This window comes from Carcharhinus amblyrhynchos, chromosome 10 (genome assembly GCF_965287045.1).
Source record: "Carcharhinus amblyrhynchos chromosome 10, sCarAmb.v2.hapA, whole genome shotgun sequence".
NCBI lineage: Eukaryota > Metazoa > Chordata > Chondrichthyes > Carcharhiniformes > Carcharhinidae > Carcharhinus > Carcharhinus amblyrhynchos.
The window spans coordinates 73,827,913-73,852,030 of NC_137333.1; the positions used below are offsets into that span (position 1 = coordinate 73,827,913).

Genomic DNA, 24,118 nt, shown 5'->3' on the forward strand with positions numbered 1-24,118 from the left:
GGCTTACATTAACACTGCAATGAAGTTACTGTGAAATTCCCCTGGTCACCATGTCCAGCACTTGTTCTGGTCTAATCAACACGTCTTTCAGAACATGGGAGGAAACTGGAGCACCTGGAGGAAATCCACGTAGACACGGCAGGAACGTGCAAAGTTCACACAGACAACGACCCAAGCCGGGAATCGAACCCAGGTCCCTGGCGCTGTGAAACAGCAGTGCTAACCACTATGCTACTGTGCCGCCCCAAGGAGACCACATTGGGAGCAGTGAATGCAATACATCAAATTGAAAGAGGTGCAAGTGAAATGCTGCTTAACCTGGAATGAGTGTTTTGGATCTTGGATGGTAAGCACAGCAAAGATAAAAGGGGCTGGTGTTACACCTTCTGCGATTGCACGGGAAGGTGCCACGAGTGACAGGAGAGTTGTTGGGTATAGTGAAGAAGTGGACTAGGTTATCCCAGAGGGAACAGTCTCTGCAGAATGCTGAATGAGGGAATGAAGGGAAGATGTGTTTGATGGTGGCATCACACTGGAGTTGGCGAAAATGGCAGAGTATTATGCTTCGCATGTGGAAGCTGGTGGGGTAAAATGTGAGAACAAGGGGGACTCTATCCTTATTCTGTGAGGGAGGAGAGGAGGTGAGGGTTGTGGCATGGGAGTTGGACCGCATGCTGTTGAGAGCCATGTAGACAACTGTGGATGGGAATCCACATTTGAGGAAACAAGAAATTCATATTAGAAGCACCACTTTGAAAAGTGACATCATCGGAACAAATGCAACAGAGGCAAAGGAGCTGAGAGAAAGGGGTGGAGTCCTTACAGGGTGTAGGATGCAAAGAGCTATAGTCTAGATAGCTGTGGAAGTCAATATAATGGATATTGGTAGATAGTCCATTGCCAGGAATGGAGGCAGAAAGGTCAAGGAAGGGTAGGGTGCGAGATGGATCAGATGAAGTCGATGGAGGGGCGGAAGCTGGAAACGAAGCTGATGAATTTTTTGAGGTCTGGACGAGAGCTTGAAGCGGCACCAAAATGATGTACCAGTAAAGGAATTGTGGGAGGGGACCCACATTGGCCTGGAACAAGGAATGTTTCACATACCCCATAAAAAGACAACTGTAGCTAGGACCCATTGCTTCTCATTTGATTTGGAGAACGTGAGATGAGTTAAAAGAGAAGTTGTGAGTGATAGAACAAGTTCAGCCAGGCGGAGGAGAATGGTGGTGGATGGGAATTGTTCAGGCCTCTTTTCAAGAAAAAAAAAGAAAAAAAAGCAAAGAGCCATTATGGTGCGAGATGGAGGTGTAGAGAGATTGCACATCCATGGTGAATAGGAGGCAGTTAGGCCCTGCAGACTGGAAGCTACCAATATGACAGAGCGTCAGAGGAATCCCAAATGCAGATGGGGAAGGACTGCACCAGAGGAGTGAGGATGGAGTCAAGACAAAAGGGAAAATGTTCAGTGGCCAGGAGCATGCTGACACAATACGAGGACAATCCTTTTTGTGGATTTTGGGAAGTAGGTAGAAGCGGACTGTCTGGGGTTGGGAGATTATGAGGTTGGAAGCTGTTAGGAGGAGGAGGAGGAGGAGGAGGAGGAGGAGGAGGAGGAGGAGGAGGAGGAGGAGGAGGAGGAGGAGGAGGAGGAGGAAGAATCCGGAGGAAATGAGGTCAGTTGACGGTGTTGGAGGTAATGACTTGATGTTCAGTGGTGTGATCATGATTCAGGGGGAGGTAGGAGGGAGTATCTGAAAGTTGGCGCTCAACCTCTGAGAGGTAGAGGTCAGAACGCCAGACAGCAACAGCATCCCCTTTGTTGGCAGGTTTGATGACAATATCAGCATTGGACTTGAGGGAACAAAGAGCGAAAACTCCCCCGGACCATGATTTCAGCTTCTCTGCCTTTTGGCCGTTCGCACCCTTTATTCTCTGTGGACTGCCATTAGCAGTTTTCTCCCCCAACTTCTGTGGCTATGAGTTATCTTTCACTCCCTCATCCTGCAATATATCTCCCACTTTCTATGCCTTCTGGCTTTGACAAAGGGTAAGCTGAACTAGAAACATCAGCTCTTTTCTCTCCTTACAGATGCTGCCAGACTCGTTGAGATTTTTCAGCATTTTCTTTTTTGGTTTCAGAATCCAGTATCTGCAGTAATTTGCTTTTAATTTATGTCGTATATTCACTAATGCAAGTGTTTTATGATCTTGTATATAAATCACAAATGGCCCATCTATTTATATTTGACAGATTTTTTAAAACGGTGCATCTCTCACTAAAAAGCTATTAACTTGTGAGAATTACAGATGCAGTGAGCAGTACAATCTAATTCTAAGCGATTTTTGCAAAAACATCTTAAATCAAAATTCTATATTGTGCTTGGAATATTAATAAATATTCAAATTCAATATTGCAACTGTGCTTTATTCTTAAATCTTATTCTATTCAGTTTATTAAGTTTCAAACTGTATTGTTGGAATTTAGTGAACAATTTGTCCTCTCACAGTGATAGCAATATGAGGCACTGTTTCCATAGCAAATTGTTCTATTTTTACTAAATAATACAATATCAGAAACAACCAGAGGGCAAAAATCAAATTGCAGAATGTCTTCTGATGGTTCACAGGTCTCAAGTTTCAACATGAAGTTCCACAAGCTCTTTAAATATTTTATAAATGAAAATTAACAGAGTCAGGAGCACCAACACTTGCCGAAACAGCTGCAATAAATTCATGACGTCATGTGATCACACCGCAGACAAAAATTAAAGGTACAAAAGTTTAGATTTAAAGATTACTTGACCTCAAAAGCTTGACAACTAGCACTGAATATTCACAATCATTATTTTGGTTAGTCTCCTCTTCCAGAAAGATACAAGAGAGATTAAATGCAAATTTAGGTCAATACCAGCACTACTCGGGAACTGCCAAGAATATGTCCAAGAGAAAAGGACAGAAAAGCAATCAATGAAATTTCTTATATTTCTGTCGAGCTCACATTTTGAACACAAAGCTGGTGCTCAGTATAATATATGGGAACATGGGCCTAGAAATTTAATGGTAATGACTTGAGCAGTGCATATCCATTAGGCAGCATGTAATTAACCACTCAGACAAGTAGTCCTGCTATATGCACGCTACCCATTACCTGCATATCTCTCAGCAGTGAGATGGGAATGGGGGTGCGAAGGAGGAACATCTCAAAGAGGAAACACAATCTGGCTGAAGACAAAAGAGACTGCAGACTCAGGATGATATTGCTGAGTGTGCAGACAGGGCACCCCAGGCTCTCCAATGCTGCAGTGGAGTCAGTGGACAGGGAAAAGGATATTCACTTTCCTGTAAGGGGCAGCTGCCCTTCCAGGTATGAAGACCACAAACAGTGTGAAGATTTTGCAGAGCATATGAATATCAGTTCTTATTAGAGAATACTGGAAGAAGTTCATTGAACTCATTATATCAAGGTAAGATTACTGCTCTCACGCTCACATCACAACCACTTATTGCCTTGCTACTCAAGTTGATACTTCCCAACCTTGCCTCTCTTCTGTACACTTGATTCGACAATCGGCATACCAGCTATTCTACCATTATAAGCAAGATGTTAACACAACCTCTTTTTATAGAGGGATATGCACCAGGAAACTGACAGCAGAGAAAGAAGGGACAGTCTGCACCCCTCTCCAGCTTGAAGGTAAGACAAGCAGCCCATCATGGGCAAGGAAAGAGTTACAGCTACTGTGACTGGCAACAGCAGAGGAAATGTTATGTAGGATGTCTTGACATCTTTCCTCATAAATGTCTCAGACTAAAGGCAAAACCACCATTTCTCTATTTTATTTCAGATACTGAAGTTGCAGAAGTCCTTGTACCAGTGCAAACCAACCAATGGTAGATGCACTATTAACTTGATTGTGCCATCACCAAACACCAACTTAGTGAGAAGACAGTACAACCTATACTTTAGAAGTTTAGTTAAAAGAGGTGACTTCACAAGAAGAATTATTGGGCATACACATCTGGGAGTTAGTCCAGGGGGATTGAACACCACTTGCTGTCAGCCTGAGAGAGAAACGCCTGCCTCTGAGGGCTCAAATGTTGATTTTAAGGGTCCATCCCTGCAGAGACCATTCATCCAGTCCCTGTTTGCCAGGACATGTGACGTCATGCCAGTAATGGGGAGAGGGGTGGGTGGAGTTTCTGATTGCACTGCCTCGCCAGTGAGCTTTCACTAAATGTTGTAAAGCATGGAGGAGTCAGTTCCAACATGCATTAAGGCTTCAAGCACAGCATTGACATTTTGAAACATGGACAGAATTATCAGCTCTACCAACTCCATAGCAATGTTAATATTACTAAGCCTCAACTACCATAAAAGCACAGGCAGCTGGAAGGTACACTCTGAAGAGAGTGGCCTTGGTTCCATGGGAGAGGCACTCGCTCCCCCACCACTCAGTCTATTAGCACTCTTGTTAAACAGCCATTTGGGTTGGAATGTCCTGGCCAAGGCAAAGATGTTGCAATGTGAGCTATGTCCTTATGGCCCAGAATATTGTGCCACCACCCAAATGAACACCAAGTTTAACAGTTTCCAAAAGAATCAGCATTAGTTTATCTGTAAATTCTAAACAATTAAATTCACACACTTGAACATAATCCACACTTCATTTCATTTCAGGTGATCTTTCATGCAGGAAAATTGTGCACCTGGGTAGGTGAACGCACTCTGACATTTGATCATGATGGAATCATAAAGCTTTATAACAATCTGATTCCATGTCATTTTTTGCACATATCAACTGTTTTTCAGATTTCATACAATTATCTACTTCCTTCTTCAAAGCTATTATGGATTCTACTTCTACCACTGTTTCTGGTGTAGGTAAATGTCCTCATAACTGTGCAACAAATCACTTTTCCTTCACTTTTTTTTAAAAGGATTTTTAATTACTAGCTCCCAAATAGCAAAATATTTTTCTTTGTTTATCTGATTAGAAGTCTTTATAATTTAGAACACATGTATAAAATCTACTTGTTGTCTTCTCTGTCCTAATGAATGATATCTGTAGTCTCTCCTCTTAATAAAGATTACCTCCCTCCTCTGGTAATGTCTTCTGTATCTTCCCCAACCCTTGATATACTGCCTAAAATAAGACACCCAAAACTGGTTAAGTACCAACTTGTGGCTAATCATTAGAAAACTGAAAAGTAATTATACATTTGTCTATCATACTGCATGATTGTTAATTTTATGCCATGTTGATTCAGAGTACATAACTTGGTACCATATTTATTATACAATACAGTTCCTAAAAATCACTCAGCCATTTGAGTGCTACTCCCAGTTTTGTAAAACACCACTCCACCTATACTGTGGCTTGGGTCAAATAAAAAAATTGCACTAATTGCTTTCAGAGGATGAATGTAATCATTTAGTTGTTTAATTTGCTTACTTTCAAAATACATGATTTGCACCAACTTCAAGCTGAAGATGATGCTGTCTGTTGATATATTGGCTAAAACCTGCCTTTACTTTAATGAGCAATATTTTATTAATATTCTAATAAAAAGTCATTAACCTGAAACACTAACTGTTTATCTCTCCACAGCTCTAATCTAGCCAGCTGAGTGCTTCCAACACTTAGTTTTCATTTCAGATTTCCAGAATTTTTTTTGTTATTATTTCAAATGTGGGGAAGTATATCTGATTACTGACCTGGGTGGAGGAGGAAAACATTGATGGGCATGGTTTTGAATGAATACTTTGTGTCTGACTTATCAAAAGAGGAGGATGATGCAGTCATTGCAGTCATGGAGGATGATGAAATATTGGTTGTGATAAACAACGAAAGGAAATGTTAAGAGGCTTAGCACTGTTGGAACTAGCTAACTAACCAATCCCAGGCTGTTCAGAAAAGAGAGATAGGCTCTGATCATCATTTTCCAATCCAAAAGTTACACACATGGCGCTGAAGGTCAGCTAGCCAGCCAGCCATACCTCGGTGGTGGGCAAGTTATTAGGAAAAATTCTAAGTAGTAGCAGAAATCAATTAGGAAGACACAAATAAATCTAGAACAGGCAGCATAGATTTGATACGAGAGAGCCATGATTGACTAATTTGAAAGACATTTTTGAGAGAGTAACAAGGAGTGTCATGTGGATTGAACATTTGATATAGTCTACGTTAATTTTATCAAGGCTTTGGACAGGTCCCACGTGGAAACTGGTCAGAAAAGTGAACACTGAAGAGAAAGTGGCTCAATGACAGAAAGCAAGGGCAAAGCAATAGGTGTTTTTGTGATTGAATGGCCGTTTCTATTGGGTTTCACAAGACTCCATAACAGGTCCCCGGCTTTTCATGGTATATATCAATGGTTCAGACATAAATGTAGGGGCAGCATCAAGCAGTTTGTAGAAGATACAAAAATTGATTGTGTGGTTGTTAGTGAGGAAGAAAGCTTTAAACTGCAAGAAGATAGCAAAAGCTTGGTCAGGCGTGCAGAAGATTGACAAAGAGACAACTGTGAGGAATTGCATTTGGGGATGGCAAACAACAATGCAACGCAAATAATAAGCAGTAGGGACCAGAGATGCGGAGGAACAGAAGGATTGTGGTCCCTTTGTCCACTTTGGCAAATCAGACCACAAGGCTGTGCTCCTGCTCCCAGCTTACAAACAAAAATTGAAGTGAGAGAATCTGATAAAGAAAATTGTGCAATGTTGGTCTGAGGAATGGGATGATCTCCTATGGGACTGTTTTGATTCAGTGGACTGATCAATATTTAAGAACTCAATGACCAACCTGAATGAGTACGCCACATCAGTGATAGTAACAGACTTCATTAATAAGGACACAGAAGACTGTGCCAAAAAAAGCAAATCATGTGTTTCCCAACTGGAAACTATGGATGAACAGGACATCCACTGCTTACTGAAGTCCAGGTCTGAGGTGTTCAAGTCAGTGAACCCCACCAATGCAAGAAATCCAGATACCAGCTACAGAAGCATCATCAAAGATGGCAAGAGACAGAACCAGAGAAAGCTAGAGACCCAGTCTAGTTACAAGAACACCCATCAGTTATGGCAAGGCCTACATGACGTTGTAGGCTACAAGATGAAGACGTCTAGAATTACCAGCAACTAGGCACCCCTCCCCAGTGAGCTTAACACATTCTGCACCTAGTTTAAGCAAGAGGTCAGCGAGAGGATATCACCCTCCCAGAAGCCTCAGCTGAACTGGGCGTATCCGAGGTCAACATTGCAGATATTACATCAGCCTTTCTGAAAGTTAATCCACCGAAAACCATTGGGTTGGAAGGGGCACCTGGACGAACATTCATATCTTGTGCAGTCCAGCTGGAAGGGGTATTCACAGATATCTTTAAGCTCTCCTTACGTCGATCTAAGGTCCCCTTTTGCTTCAAGTGGCAACCATCATCCCTGTACTAAAAGAAAAGCCAGGCAGTGTGCCTTAATGACTACCACCCAATGACATTGACATCCATCATCACGAAGTGCTTCGAAAGGTTAGTGAAGCCTTCCATTGTTTGCTGGAGCAGACGAGTGAAGGAGCAGAGAGACAGATAAGAAATTACCTATTAAAAACCTGTTTAAATAAGTTTAAAGCACTTTTGTAGTAAGAACTTACCTTGTAGAACTGTTTAAATCATTTAAAAGCATTTTTGCGAGCATTTTGTACCTACCGCTTTAAGAATTCTAAGGGAGTAGATAGCAGGGAGTTGTGGGGGAGCAGGCTTTAAAACAGCGCCAGGTTTAAAAGGAGGCCTGGTGTAGACAGCGGGCAGCATCGAAGCGGGCAGCGGAGTGAGAGGGAAGCAGAGTGAGCTACTAGGGCTTAGGAGCAAAAGGGCCAGGTAAGTTCGTGTTGAAATTTTCAATATTACTACAGTGAATAATGGAGGGGCATGTGATGTGTTGTTTCTGTACGATGTGGGAGCTGGTGGACCCCAGGGTCCTTCCCAGTGACCATGTCTGCAGCAAGTGCAGGTTGCTGGAGGAGCTCCAGTTCAAGGTAGATGAGCTGGCCTCTGAGCTACAGACACTGAGGCTCATCAGGGGAGAGAGGGTGCCATTGTCAATGGGGTGCAAGTGACATCCACCCCCCCTAGACTGGCTAACTCTAAGGGTCAGGAACAAGCGGGGGCTGCTGAGCGGAGGGAGGAGGGTGGGGAGCGGAGGCCTCAGCCTCTCAATCTGCATAACAGGTTTGAGGTTCTTGCTTCCAGTCTGGACGAGAACGAGGGAGGTGAGGTTGGTGAGCAAACTGCACACAGTACAGTGATGCAGACGCAGGACATAGGCAAAGAGAAGGTGATAAGGAACATAGTCGTAATTGGGGACAGTGGGGTTAAGGGTATTGACACTGTCCTTTGTCACAATGACAAAGTGCACAGAAGGGTGTGTTGACTGCCTGGTGCTCGGGTCCGGGATGTCACATCTGGGCTGCAGAGGAACCTGGAGTGGGAGGGTGAGAATTCAGTTGTTGTGGTACATGTGGGTGCCAACGACGTAGGCAAAATGCAAACTGAGGATCTGGGGAGGGAGTATGAAAAGCTGGGAATGGAATTAAAAAGTAGAACCGACAAGGCGGTTATTTCTGGGCTACTGCCTGAACCGAGTGCAGACGGGCGTAAAGTTGATAAGATTGAGGAAGTGAATGGGTAGCTCAGGGGTTGGTGTGGGAGGAATGGGTTTGAATTTATGGGGCATTGGCATCAGTATTGGGGTAGGTGGGACCTGTTCGGGTGGGATGTGGTTGGTCTGAACCGTGCTGGGACCAGAGTCCTGGCGAATCGTGTAAATAGGACTGTAGGTAGGGCTTTAAACTAATGGGGGGGGGGGTATTATGGGGTCTAAAGTTAAGGAGAGGGTACAGGTAAGGGAAGACGCTGAGGATGTCCCAATAATAAAAGGGAGTAGGGGGCGTGAGTATGGTTGGTGGCGTTCTGGCAAATAGGGTCCAGGTGAAGGCTGGGATGAAGGCACTTTATCTGAATGCACGAAGCATTCGGAATAAAGTGGATGAGCTGGTGGCGCAGATGAGCACAAATGGATATGATCTGGTGGCCATTACAGAGATGTGGCTGCAAGGTGACAGGGACTGGGAGCTGAATGTCCAGGGGTATCAAGTGTTTAGGAAGGATAGGCTGGAGGAAAAAGGGGGGGGGCGTAGCTCTGCTGATTAAGGATAGCATCAGGGTGGTAGCAAGGGATGATATAGGAACCAAAGAGCAGAAAGTGGAATCGTTGTGGGTGGAGATTAGGAACAGCAAAGGGAGGAAGACGCTGGTGGGTGTCGTCTATAGGCCCCCGAATAATGATCTGGAGGTGGGGCGGGCTGTTAACGCGCAAATGAGTGCAGTGTGCAGGAATGGAATGGCCATAATTATGGGGGATTTCAATCTACATGTTGATTGGTCGACCCATGTTGGACACGGTGGGCTCGAGGAGTTGTTCTTGGAATGCTGCCGGGATAGTTTCCTTGAACAGTGTGTGTTGGAGCCGACGAGGGAGCGAGCTATCTTGGATCTGGTGTTATGTAATGAGGCAGGTAGAATTAGGGACCTTGTGGTGAAGGATCCTCTTGGGGAGAGTGATCATTGTATGGTGGAGTTTCTGGTGCAGATGGAGGAGGAGAAAGTGGGTTCCCGGACACGCATCCTTTGTTTGAACAGAGAGGAGTACGGTAGGATGAGAGAAGAATTGGCGAATGTTGACTGGGGGAGCGCGTTGGAAGGTAGGTCTGCTGAGGAGCACTGGAGGATCTTTAAGGAGATCTTTCTTGGTGCTCAGCAGAAATTTATTCCGATGGGTAAAAAGGACCGTAGGAGGAGAGGTGATAAGCCGTGGATAACGAAGGTGGTGAAGGAAAGTGTTAAATTAAAAGCGGAGGCGTTTAGAGTAGCTAAGAGTAGTGGGCGAGAAGAGGATTGGGAGAGGTTTAAAAGTCAACAAAGATTGACAAAGAAGTTGATAAAGAAGGGTAGGAGAAACTATGAAGCTGGGCTAGCGCTTAATATAAAAAAAGGATAGCAAGAGTTTTTATAAATATATAAAAAGGAAGAGGCTGGCTAGGGTGAGTATTGGACCCTTAGAGGATCAGAGGGGGGACTTAGTGGTAGGGGATGGGGAAATGGCTGAGGTCTTGAATACCTTTTTTGTTTCGGTCTTCACGGAGGAGGACGTGAATAATTTGTCAGGTGTTAGCGATGGAAAGGTGGTAGGACGGGAGGGTCTCAATGACATTATTGTTACTAGAGAGGCGGTGCTCGACAGACTGGAGGGACTGATTGTGGACAAGTCCCCAGGACCGGATGGAATGCATCCGAGGGTTCTGAAAGAAATGGCAGAGGTGATAGCGGATGCCTTGGTGGTTATTTTCCAAACATCGCTGGATTCCGGGAAGTGCCGGAAGATTGGAAAACGGCTAATGTTACGCCGTTGTTTAAGAAGGGTGGCAGGCAAAAGGCAGGGAATTATAGGCCAGTTAGTTTAATGTCTGTTGTAGGTAAAATGTTAGAATCCGTCATCAAGGAGGAAATAGCAAGGCATCTTGAGGGGAATTGCTTGATAGGGCAGACACAGCACGGTTTCGTTAAGGGGAAGTCGCGTCTGACAAATTTATTGGAGTTCTATGAGGATGTGTCTAGGGCGGTGGATAGAGGAGAGCCGGTGGATGTGGTCTTTCTTGATTTTCAGAAGGCGTTTGACAAGGTACCTCACAAGAGGTTATTGCAGAAGGTAAGAGGGCATGGAGTTGGGGGTAGGGTGTTAGCGTGGGTAGAGGATTGGTTGTCAAATAGGAGGCAGAGAGTGGGGGTTAATGGGTGCTATTCTGATTGGTGGTTGGTGACTAGTGGAGTGCCCCAGGGGTCGGTGCTGGGGCCTCAGCTATTTACCATTTATAAAGATGATCTGGAGGAGGGAACCGAGTGTACGGTGTCGAAATTTGCCGATGACACCAAGATTGGTGGAACGGCAAATTGCGCGGAGGGTGTGGAGAGTCTGCAGAGGGATCTAGATAGGCTGGGCAAATGGGCCAGGAACTGGCAAATGGAATTCAATGTTGGCAAGTGCGAGGTGGTCCACTTTGGTAGGAATAATGGTAGGAAGGACTATCTTACATGGCAAAAAACTGCAGCAGGCGACGGTGCAGAGGGACCTCAGGGTCCTTGTGCATGAGTCGCAAAAACCCAGCCTGCAGGTGCAGCAGGTGGTCAGGAAGGCGAATGGGATGCTGGCCTTCATAGCGAGGGGGATTGAATATAAAAGTAGGGAGGTCTTGCTGCAGCTGTATAGGGCATTGGTGAGGCCGCAGCTGGAGTACTGTTTGCAGTTTTGGGTGCCGCACTTACACAAGGATATTTTGGCCTTGGAGGGAGTGCAGAGGAGGTTTACTAGGCTGATGCCGGAGTTGAGGGGTTTGAGCTATGAGGAGAGGCTGAATAAACTAGGCTTGTACTCGTTAGAGTTTAGAAGAATGAGGGGAGATCTCATTGAGACGTATAAGATGATGAATGGGATGGATAGGATAGAGGTGGAGAGACTCTTCCCGCTCAGAAAGGACAGTAGGACTAGGGGGCACAGCCTCAAGATAAAGGGGGGGCGGTTTAGAACGGAGTTGAGGAGGAACTTCTTCACTCAAAGGGTGGTGAATCTCTGGAATTCTCTGCCTGTTGAAGTGGTGGAGGCTGCCTCGCTAAATATTTTTAAGACGCGGGTTGATGGGTTTTTGATAAGCGAGGGGATTGAGGGTTATGGGGAGAGGGCGGGAATGTGGAACTGAGCTACGACAGATCTTATTGAATGGCGGGGCAGGCTCGAAAGGCTAGATGGCCTACTTCTGCTCCTATTTCTTATGTTCTTATATGTTCATGGCACACATCAACTCCAGTCTCCCAGTGTCTGGGATACGCTTATAGTTTGTCTATCACAGCAAAAGGTCCACAGCAAACACAATCACCCTGGCCCTACATTCATCCCTGGAATACCTAGATATAACAAGGGCACTTATTTCAGACTCCTATTTATCTATCACAGCTCAGCCTTCAACACCATTATCCCAAAAAAACTCATCTCCAAACTCTGTGGCCTAGGGCTCGGCTCATCCTTCTGCAACTGGGTCCTAGCCTTTCTAACCCACAGACTGCAATCAGTTATGATAGGCAACACTGCCTCCATGATTATCCTCAACACTGGGGCCCCACAAGCCTATGTCCTCAGCCCCTTACTGTACTTCTTATACACATATGACTATGTGGCCAAACTCCCCTCCAACTCATTTTCAAGTTTGCTGATGGCACCACTGTAGTGGATCGGATCTCAAAACAACGGCCAGACGGAGTACAGCTAAGAGATAGAGAATCTGGTGAAATGGTGCGACAACAATAATCTCTCCCTCAATGTCAGTAAAATGAAGGAGCTAGTCATCGACTTCAGGAAGTGCAGTGGAGGATCCTTATCTACATCAATGGCGAAGTAGTGGAAATGGTCAACAGCTTCAAGTTTCTGGGTGTCATCTACAACCTGTCCTGGTCCCTCTATACTGATGCTATAGTTAAGAAAGTCCATGAATGCCTCTACTTTCTCAGAAGGCTAAGGAAATTCAACATGTCGGCTACAACTCTCACCAATTTTTACAGATGCACCAAGAAAGCATCCTTTCCAGATGTATCACAGCTTGGTATGGCTCCTGCTCTGACAAAGACCGCAAGAAACTATGAAGAGTTGTGAATATAGTCCAGTCCCCCATTAGTTGACTCAGTCTATACTCTCGGCTGCCTCAGAAAAGTAGCCAGCATAATCAAGGACGCATGCACCCCAGACATACTCTCTTCCACCACCTTCTGTCGGGGAAAAGATAGAAAAACCTGAGATCGTAAACCAACTGACTAAAGTACAGCTTCTTCCAGCCTTCAGACGTTTGATTGAACTTGCCATATATTAAGCTGATCTTTCTCTACACTATAGCTATGACTTTAACACTATATTCTGCACCCTCTCCTTCCCAATGTAATTTATGAACGGTATGTTTTGTCTGTATCATGCGCAAGAAAGAACACTTTTCACTGTCTCCCAAACCTGTGACAATAATAAATCAAATCAAAATCAGATGTTGCATGGCAGGAAGATATGGTGGACAAAAAGGATATTTTATTTTATTAACCAAGAGGTAGAATGCAAAAACATTGCATACAGTGCTGGTCTTCACATTGCAAAAACACGTGATCATGAGGGAGTATAATTTTAAATATGAGGGAAGATTTGATAGACTGGGATGGTTTTCTTTGAAAAGAAGCTGAGGGGAGGTTTAACTGTGGTTTATGGAGCCTAGAAAGAGAAGATAGGAAGGGTATACATCCCTTGACAGAAAGGGCAGTAATCTGGCAGAAAGATCAGGAGGGATCTGAAGTGAATTTTCTCCAGCAAAGGGAAGTGTGGGTATCTGGAATGCACTGCTTGAAAGGAGGATTAAATTTAGAAACTCTCATCAGTTTAAAAAAAAAATTGGATATGCATTTGAAATACCGTAACCTTTCAGACTACAGACCAAGAGCTGGACAGTGAGATAAAGTTGACCAGCGTAGACATAATGGCCAAATGACTTGCTTCTGAGCTGCAAGTGTTTTCTCTGTTTATTGCTAGCTTACAAGAGAGTTTAGGTCCAAACTAGCAAGCAGGTCCCCCAAACAGCAAGGGTGTTCTTTTATCCTAATTGCACCCAAGTTAGTTGCAAAATATATAACAGAGTGATAAGGCTCAAGGTCACTATAACAATACAACATATATAGGAACATATCCAGGTAATTAAGATGCTCTATAAAAATTGCTGTACATACTAATAAGATTGAAAGTCAAATAGCCGCAAGTTTATTTTTTCTTCTATCCATGCTAGCTATCGTAGATTTTAATTACAACTAACTTATCAGAGGATGGGGAACCAATTAGCATTAGCTTTGGTTTCTACAAAGCATCAAGTATTGGATATAAGGCAGAAAGCAATTTGGACTGTTTCAATTAAACATATCATTTGAAAAGCAGGATGCATCAAAAAAGAAAGCATCCTGGTTTGTGACAGGCAGCATAAAGGGTAAGCAAGAATTCCTCTCATGCCATTAAGGTCATTGGTCACAAAAGGAGTTATGAAGAACACAAATGAAATATTGTAGAGTACGTGCCAGAAGTCAGCATCTTTATAGAGAGATAGATTTACACGCACAAAAAAAAACTTCAGGTTACTGAAATACTAGGGGGCTGATTTTTAATCTTTGCCATATGGACAGTGATCTGGCACAGCAGAACACCAATCTTCTGTAAAACGTGCCTATTTTGCTTATATTAACTTAATTAAAATTAAAAAAACTAGGTAGGTTCTACAATAGGCAGACTACCAGTCACAGTGAAGATGAACATTTACCCATGTTAGATGTTCTAATCTATAAATCAATGCATGGTTTGACCAGTTACCACCAGGTTTCCCCACATTCCTTTCTTTGAGCAGATTTTCTCTATCAATCTGATGTGAAGTGCCTTTCCTTGCAGTTCAATTTATACTGTTACTGACGGTGGCCTCAGAAGGCTGCAAAATGCACGAACAATTGATTTTCCTGAGTGATCTTATAACATGTTCACATGACTGATATGAATCTGTTTAAAACTATTAAATCTCTAACTTTTCTAGTTCCAATGAATAATCATTACCCTAAAACAATAACTCTCTCCCCACAGATGCTTCAAGCATTTTTAGTTTTTAATCTTATTTATTAGCTTCCTTCTGTCTTTTCACTGATCCACAATTTCTCCCACTTTCTCTTATACCCTGAGACAATAACATATATTGGGGGCTGTGTGATCAGTGCCAAGAGTCTTCAATATTTCACTGAGCGGTGGCATAAGCCTGGACAGAATATCCTATTGATAGTTACCATTAGGGAAGACATGCAGGTAAGTATCCAATGTCAACACATGCATAGTGTCAATAGGGATCATTAGGAGATATCAAATCAGACCAACAACATTAGTCACTTTCCCTCATCTAGCTCAAGGTCACAGAGACCAACCATCACCAAAGCTAAAATACCTTCAAACAACTTGGTGCATCAAATCAGTCATTACTGGTAATAAGCACATAAATGAATTAAGATTTATATAAAATATAATTGCCACATCTAAATACACAGGAATAAGAAGTCTCACACACCAGGTTAAAGTCCAACAGGTTTATTTGGTAGTAAACGCCACCAGCTTTCTGAGTGCTGCTCCTTCGTGAGTGGGGAGTTCTGATCACAAACAGGGCATATAAAGGCATACACAGTTTACAGAATACCTATTAGAATGCGAGTCTTTACAGCTAATTAAGTCTTAAAGGTGCAGGCGTGAGTGGAGATAGCATTAAGCATAGGTTAAAGAGATGTGTATTGTCTCCAGACAGGACAGTAAGTGAGATGTTGCAAGCCCATGCAAGTCATGGGGGTTACAGATAGTGTGACATGAACCCAAGATCCCAGTTTAGGCTGTCCTCATGTGTGTGGAACTTGGCTATCAGTTTCTGTTCAGCAACTGTGCTGTCATATATCGTGAAGGCCATCTTGGAGAACGTTTACCTGAAGATCAGAGGCCAAATGCCTGTGACCGCTGAAATGTTCGCCAACAGGAAGGGAATAATCTCGCCTGGTGATTGTCGAATGGTGTTCATTCATCTGTCGTCAGTGTCTGCACGTTCTCCCCAATGTACCATGCCTCAAGACATCCTTTCCTGCACCATATCAGGCAGACAACATTGGCCAAGTTGCAAGAGTATGTGCTGTGTACCTGGTGGATGGTGCTCTCACGTGAGATGATGGCATCCGTGTTGATGATCCAGCACGTCTTGCAGAGGTTGCTGTGGCGGGGTTGTGTGGTGTCGTAGTCACTGTTCTCCTGAAGGCTGGATAGCTTGCTGAGGACAATAGTCTGTTTGAGGTTGTGCGGTTATTTGAAGGCAAGAAGTAGGGGTATGGGAATGGCCTTGGCAAGATGCTCGTCTTCATCAATGACATGTTGAAAAATCTGGAGATGTCGTAGCTTCTCCACTTCGGGGAAGTACTGGGCAACGAACGGTATTCTGTCCACTGTGTCCCGTGTTTGTCCTCTGAGGAGGTCGGTGCGGAATTTCACTGTGGCGCGTCGGAACTGCAATCGATGAGTTGAGCACCGACCTCCTCAGAAGACAAACACGGGACATGGTAGACAGAGTACCCTTCGCTGTCCAGTACTTCCCCGGAGCAGAGAAGCTACGACATCTTCTCCGGAGTCTTCAACATGTCATTGATAAAGACAAACATCTCGCCAAGGCCATCCCCATACCCGTACGTCTCGCCTTCAAATAACTGCACAACCTCAAACAGACCATTGTCCACAGCAAACCATCCAGCCTTCACGAGAACAGCGATCACGACACCACACAATCCCACCACAGCAACCTCTGCAAGACATGCCGGATCAACACAGATGCCATCATCTCATGTGAGAACACAATCCACCAGGTACACAGCACATACTCTTACAACTTGACCAACATTGTCTACCTGATACGCTGCAGGAAAGGATGGCCTGAGGCATGGTACATTGGGCAGAACATGCAGACACTATGACAACAGATGAACGAACACCATTTGACAGTCACCAGGCAAGATGTGTTCGCCAACAGGAAGGGAACAATCAGTGATCACGGGCATTTGGCCTCTGATCTTCGAGTAAACGTTCTCCAAGGCGGTCTTCATGACACACGACAGCGCAGAGTCACTGAGCAGAAACTGATAGCCAAGTTCCACAAGCATGAGGGCGGCCTCAACTTGGATCTTGGGTTCATGCCACACTATCTGTAACCCTCATGACTTGCCTGGGCTTGCAACATTTCACTTACTGTCCTGTCTGGAGACAATAGGCATCTCTTTAACCTATGCTTAATGCTATCTCCATTCACGTTACACAGAACACTACAGCACAAACAGGCCCTTCGGCCCACAAGTTGCGTTGATCATATCCATACCTACCAGGCCATAGAACTATCTGTAACTCCAAATCCCATTAAATCCCATGTATTCATCCAGAAGTCTTTTAAAAGACCCCAGCGAGTTCACCTCTACCACCAACGATGGCAGCCAATTCCACTCATTCGCCATCCTGAGTGAAAAACTTACCCCTGACATCTCCTCTGTACCTATTCCCCAGCACCTTAAACCTGTGTCCTCTCGTAGCGACCATTTCAGCCAAGGGAAATAGCCTCCAAGAATCCACCCTATCTATTCCTCCCAACATTTTATAAACCTCTGTCAGGTCGCCTCTCAACCTTCGTCTCTCCAGGGAGAAGAGACCTAGCTCCCTTAACCTATCTTCATAAGGCATGCCTCCCAATCCAGGCAACGTCCTTGTAAATCTTCTCTGCACCCTCTCCATAGCTTCCACATCCTTCCTGTAGTGAGGCGACCAGAACTGCGCACAGTACTCCAAGTGGGGTCTGACAAGGGTCTTATAAAGTTGCAGCATTACCTCCTGACTCCTAAACTCAATCCCTCGATTAATGAAGGCCAGTACACCATCCGCCTTCTTGACCACATCCTCCACCTGCGAGGCCGAATTAAGGGTCCTATGGACCCAGGCCCCAAGGTCCTTCTGCTCCTCAACACTGCTAAGACTCCTACCCTTGATATTGTACTCCTTCATCCCATTGGACTTGCCAAAATGGACCACTACACATTTACCCGCACTGAAGTCCATCTGCCACTTCCCTGCCCAGTCTTGCATCCTATCCATGTCACACTGCAAATTCTGACATCCCTCCAGACTATCCACAACACCACCAACGTTCATGTCGTCGGCGAACTTACTAACCCATCCCTCCACTTCCTCATTCAGGTCATTTATGAAAATGACAAACAGCAAGGACGTTGTCTGCATTTTTAAGACTTGATTAGCTGTAAAGACTCACATTCTAATCAGTATTCTGTAAACTGTGTGTGCCTTTATATGCCCTGTTTGTGATCAGAACGCCCCACTCACCTGACAAAGGAGCAGCGCTTCGAAAGCTAGTGGTGTTTACTACCAAATAAACCTGTTGGACTTTAACCTGTTGTGAGACTTCTTACTGTGTTTATCCCAGTCCAACACCAGCATCTCCACATTATCTCATTCAGAACCCAGGAGACTAAGCATGAACAACCTGATTCCTTATCCCTACAATGGAATGGTAGGCCCACAAAAAAACTGGCATCTATATAAAAGCAGTTTATATAATATTAATCTATCATTTAGGAAATTAGACCTTAAAATTTCTTTACAACTTTCCCCTCCTCATTCAAGCCAAATTAATACCAGCATTTCTAAAATCATCAGTTGTAATCTAAACAATGAAAAGAAAAAGTCCAATCTTTGGAAAGTTGGAGTTCCAATTATTCTTTAATCAGTGTTATTGCTGGGCCAGGTAATCTATAGCGCCATAAACTAAAAGTCTGTACTTCATCAGTTTCCCATCCCAACCCATGTTAATTCTGCAGCCATGGGATATTTAATGCAGAAGTATTCATGCAATAAATGGAACTATCAAGTAAATTTATCATGTTACCCAGATCTATCACTACTTTCATAAATATATGGCCATATAGACTACATAATATTAGTCAGCCACAGCTCAGCGAGTAGTACTCTTGTCTGATCTACAAGGTTGTCAATTGTTAGAACCATAGAATCTCTACAGTGCAGAAGGAGCCATTCGACCCACTGAATTTGCACCAACTCTCCAAAAGAGGATCTGTACCCAGGCTCTCCCCTCCTCCCTATCCCCAATAACCACAGTATTTACTGTGGTTAATCCATCCACCTTGCACATCTATGGACTGTGGGAGGAAACCAGAGCATCAGGAGGAAACTCACGCAGACCAGAACCAAATCCAGGTCCTTGGCGCTGTAACATTATGCTACCCAATCAACATATACACCTAAGTTCAAGGAAATCAATGAAATATGTGTTGTGTATGGCAAAAATGAACAGTTCATAAATCCTACCTCCCTTTTCTCATCCACTCCAGAAATTGTCGTATTCAAGCTAAGCTGCGAATGGCTACTTATCCCACTGTCTTCATTACCTTCATCATAGGAAACTGTTTGTACCAGATCCTGAAATGATACTGGACATTTTCCAGCTTTTGAAATAGTTCCTTCAGTTCGCCCATCACTGTCTGTTGAGCTAAGTGACAAAGTACTATGTTGACTCGGACAATAAAAAGTAATATTGTGCTTAACCTTTTCAATGCTAGCATTCAGAGGTTTAGGAGCAATTGGTCTGGCTGGAATATTAGGCTGCTCAGTTTCAAATGTAAATTCATTGGCGTGTTTGTCTTCATTTGAATTATCAAAGAATACTTCATTGGTGGTGGGACTAACAGGAGAGAAGGTACATTGACTGTTTGGTTTTGTTACAGCCAAGCTCAAACATTGGGAAGACCGAGGGTTTTTAAGCTCTGGTGAGGATAATGATTTTTCCAATTGCACCGTAGCAGTTTGTGAATTTATGGGAGTTAATGAATTGTGGGATCCAGGGAAGAAAGAAGGTTGGTTCCACTCAGGTGAGGAAAATTTGTGTCTTTCACTGTCAGCACTGCTAGAAACTCTTCGAGAATAATCATCATGTAGCCTGCTGTTAGATCGAGCTGGATTGTTTTTTTCATGAGAAGGTGAATTTTCCTTTGATTGACTCTCTCGCCTCCTTGTGACATCTGCAACGTTACTCACTAGTCTTAGCATTCTGTTAAAATCTTTAGCCCTGATTGGGCTCCTCCAGCGTTTTGATCGCCTTTCAATATTGCCATTGACTTTTTCATCTGCTGATGATGTGCTTGCTGTCCGTTGTATTCTTTCATTTTCATTGCTGACTTTTAACTCTGTGAGGTTGGAAGTTGATTTCCTTTTAAATGAACTTTTCTTGAAAAAACTTAAATTGTCAGTGCTTTTGCTTCTCCTGTAGATAGCTTTATGGTTTTCACAGTTCGTTCCTATTGGATCACTAATGTTTGATTCTTGTCCCACAAGAGGCACAACCCTAGTAGAGTCCGCCTGAATTGGGGACTTATCATAATCCAATAAATTTATCCGTCCAACCCTGTAAGCACGTCTAATGCTCCGTGATCGGTGAGTGTGGCGTAAAAAGGCTTCATCAACATCTTCAGTTTCTGAGCCATCGGAAGCCATGTCCTCCACAGAACTACACAAATCCTGTAATGCCCCTGTGTAAGGACATCTGTTCTGAATTTGCACAGCATGGCCATTTTGCATATGTTTGTGCACATTTTCAAAATTTTCTGCATTTATAACTTCAGTGTTTTCTCTGGCTTGAATTCCTTGAAAAACCGAGGACTTGAGTTTTTTGAAAGAACCCATTTTCCTTAAAGATGATAAAGCATTCCAAGTAGGGGAATTTCCCATCAATATCACAGAATGGGGTCTACTATCAGAGTCACAGCTAGGATTCTTCTTGGGATTTGAGAAAAAATGCATGATTTTTGAAGGACTCAATTTATTCTCTTCCATTTCCTGATCATTATTATTACTACTATGATCACAGTAACCATTACCAATCTTCTGATGTGATGAATTATGAAACATTTTGGAATCTGTATGATCTACAGATAAGATATTGGCATTCGTCCATCCATTATGGAGCGTTTTCATGTTGCCATTACCACAGATGCTGGAAAGATCTAGAGTGTTGATGATTGCATTCACTGGCTCCAACTCAGCTTCACTTCCTTCCTTCTCTTCCTCATATATGTTGTGAGAGGTCAGAGCTTCACTTGACTGGAGTACCTGCACAGAGGAAACAAAGAAAGGGTTGAACAAATCTTTTCGCATTCAATGGTAAAGGAGAAACACTAGTTTGGGTATAACTAGAAATAGAGATCATAGTAAATTGAACAATAAACAATCATGTGATTGGTGAGATCCCATCATGTTATGCACTAATGAAATCCATCTGCCCTCAAACAAGATTGAAAAGAAGTATTTTGAAGAAAGATTATTCAGCTTTGCTTCCCTTCTCGTGATCCACTTAATCTCTCCTGGCTTTCATCCTAGTCCAGATCTTCTCTTTTGTTCTTCTGCTTCATTGATTATTCAACTTCCAATGGGCAATTCTTTGGGATCCTGTGAAAATGCCTCCAACTCGGACTCAGTCAGCAACTTGGAGCTATTCTGCAGGACTTGTGGGTAGTTAACCAGGAAATGTTAGACAAATTAAAAACTAATCTAGTATCTGCGTAACTACACAACTGATCAGACAGGATCATCCTGACTACCCCCTGACCTTACTACCAACTAAGCTAAGCTATCTCATCTTCCCCAACCTATTCACTCATCCACTTCACTTGGACCTTTAAATTTATCACACATCAGCAAGTGCCTTAAAAACGGCGTGCATTCTGTCTTCTCCAACTCCACTCTGCTCCGATGGGCATCCTCAACTGACATTCATGGAATCCATAAAATCCTACAGTGCAGGAGGCCATTCAGCCCATTACATCTGCACTGACCACAATCCCACCCAGGCCCAATCCCCATACCCCCATGCATTTACCCTAGCTAGTCCCCCTGACACCAAGGGGCAATTTAGCATGGCCAATCCACCTAACCTGCACATCTTTGGACTGTGGGAGGAAACCGGAGCACCCAGAGGAAACCCACGCAGACAGCGATCCAAGCCAGAAATTGAACCCAGGTCCCTGGTGCTGTGAAGCAGCAGTGCTAACCATTGTGCCACCATGCTGCCAGCTCTATAGTTATACAGAGTTTGCACTGCGCTGTGCATTTCTGTGAAAACCAGGAAGGTCCCAAAGAAACGTACAATGTTGAATGGCGGAATTTGAGTGCAGCAGCAGCCTGCTATCTTGGAGCTGCTCAGAAGATCTCAGCCAATAATTCTGTATATCCACACATGCTGCCTGACCTACTGAGTGTTTCTAGCAATTGTTTTTATTTCAGCAGCTTTTGTTTTTTGAAAGTTAAGATTTGGAGTTGCAGAACATCTTGCGATTTCACAAGCTGATCTTTCAGTGAAGTACAATAAGCCAGATACTTTTTACAGCCATGAAGCAGACATGAGAAAAATTCTATACAATATTGTATAAAATCTGAGACTAGGTTGTAAATTGTGCAATTATAGAAACATTGAAATAACACTTAACGGTATACTAGAGTTGCTAGCTCCTGAAATATCTCAGCAAGTGGATTTAATGCCATATTTTACTTGTCTTTCAAATGGCAGCCTTAATAAATACACCAAATTCTGCGTTGAAACACAGCACATCACCACATATAAGGACTGTACAGCATTTTGTTTTATACCACATATTAAGAGCTGCTGAACTAGCCTTCCACAAAGCAGATAATGACTACACATTGATGACTTAGCAAGTTTACTCAACAAGCGTGAGCCACAAGATTTTACTTGTTTTTTTAAATCAAATTTATTATCCAAAACTCCACCATCTATATCCTACTTTGCACAAAGTCCTGTGCATGAATTACCCTTGTACTCACTGATTTCTTGCTGAACATTGCCTCAATTGTAAAATTTATGTTGTTGTTTTCAAATCCCTTTATGACCACAACCTTCTCTATTTCTGGTCTCCGTTAGTGTTATAACCCTCATTCTGTCCTGCAGCACCTGTGATTTTAATCATTCCATCAATGATGGCCATGCCTTCCATTCTTCATACTCTCCATTTAGGAATTGCCTCCCAAAACCTGTCTGTCTGTCTAGCTATCTCTTGCTTCTACTTCAAGATGCCTCCTAAAACCTGTGTCCTTGGTCCAATTTATAGTCATCTTTTCTAATTTCTTCTTATGTAGCTCAGGGTCAAAAGCTATTTGACAACACTCCTGAAGTACTTTAAGCTATCTTACTGTGTTAATGGCATCATTAAATGTGCTTTGTTGCTGTAACAGGATTCTGAGAGACTGGTGTCTATCAGGCTGTTTCCTGAGTTTATGCTCTAAAGTGTGATTCTTATTGCAAAAGTAGAATTTCAGGCCCACAAAAGGCTGTGCTTCCGACTTTCACTCCAAAAACCATGGCTTTAACAAAGTTCATACCACCTTGAACTCAATTCCCCATGGGGTGGAATAGTCCAGCTACCCTTTTGGATCAAAAGGGAAAAAATAATGGCTACATATTTTCCACAGTACAAAAAACAATCTGAAGCGCATTCTCTATTACTTAGGTCTCTGAAATCATGGGTGCTTTATATCGCAAATTATTCATAAAGGATGTTTTCAGAGTTCATAAACTCAAAGGCGTAGCTAATTAACATGAATCAATTTGAAGTGCAGAACTAAGGTGTTGGTTCGTACACTTAAAAACCGCACGAAGGAGGGAGTAGGGAAAAGTAGAAGATAGCAGATGTTGCCCTGGAGGTGTTGCAACAGAAGGTGCAAAGGACAGCTGCCTATTTAGGCAGTTTTAAAGAAGCCTTCTATCAGAGTAATTTCAAAATGTCAGAGTAGATGTAATGTTGCCTTGTGTCTAAAGGGGATGTTGAACAAATCAAGGGCAGTAATGAGCTGGAAGGGAGCTGAGAGTTTGATGGCGGAACCCCAAATAATTTTTAATTTTCCTCAGGGCTAATGGTTTGGTGTAAGGCAAGAGAAACAGGTGCTAAGGCAGTTCCTGTAATGGTGAGCAAGGTGAAAAGTTATTCTCCCCCTATTTCACAGATGAATATTGAAATTCTATAGCCATTAACAGTGATTGAGAGCTTGTGGGGAGAAAAATTAGTTACCATGTCTTGTTTCCCAAGTGGAACCTCTGATGCCAAGACTATCCCAAGAATGCCTGGAAGATGAGCAAAGGTGAGTGCCATGGAAAGTGTGTTCCAAATCTATTAGTTCCATTCAACCAGAAAGAAAAATGAGTAATGCATGCTGTAAGTATTCCTGTATTTTCTTGGAGATATCACAATGGGCGAGGCTTTCACAGATGGAGTCATTCGCTCACTGGGATTAATTCCAAAACCACCTTCCCTCTCATACATCCATGTTGTCTTACAAAGTACCTTTAAATTCACAAAT

General features: G+C 43.3%; 1 protein-coding gene across 7 annotated transcripts in view; it reads right to left on the minus strand.

Annotated features, from left to right (window-relative positions):
* The window catches only part of LOC145349065 (spermatogenesis-associated protein 13-like), a 288,754-nt gene that overhangs the window by 103,125 nt on the left and 161,511 nt on the right, over nucleotides 1-24,118 (minus strand). For all 7 annotated transcript variants that reach the window (XM_080197352.1, XM_080197345.1, XM_080197349.1 and 4 more), the window contains one exon: nucleotides 19,064-20,860. In XM_080197352.1, coding sequence (XP_080053478.1) covers nucleotides 19,064-20,860 — 1,797 coding nt within the window. The remainder of the gene's footprint in view (nucleotides 1-19,063; nucleotides 20,861-24,118) is intronic.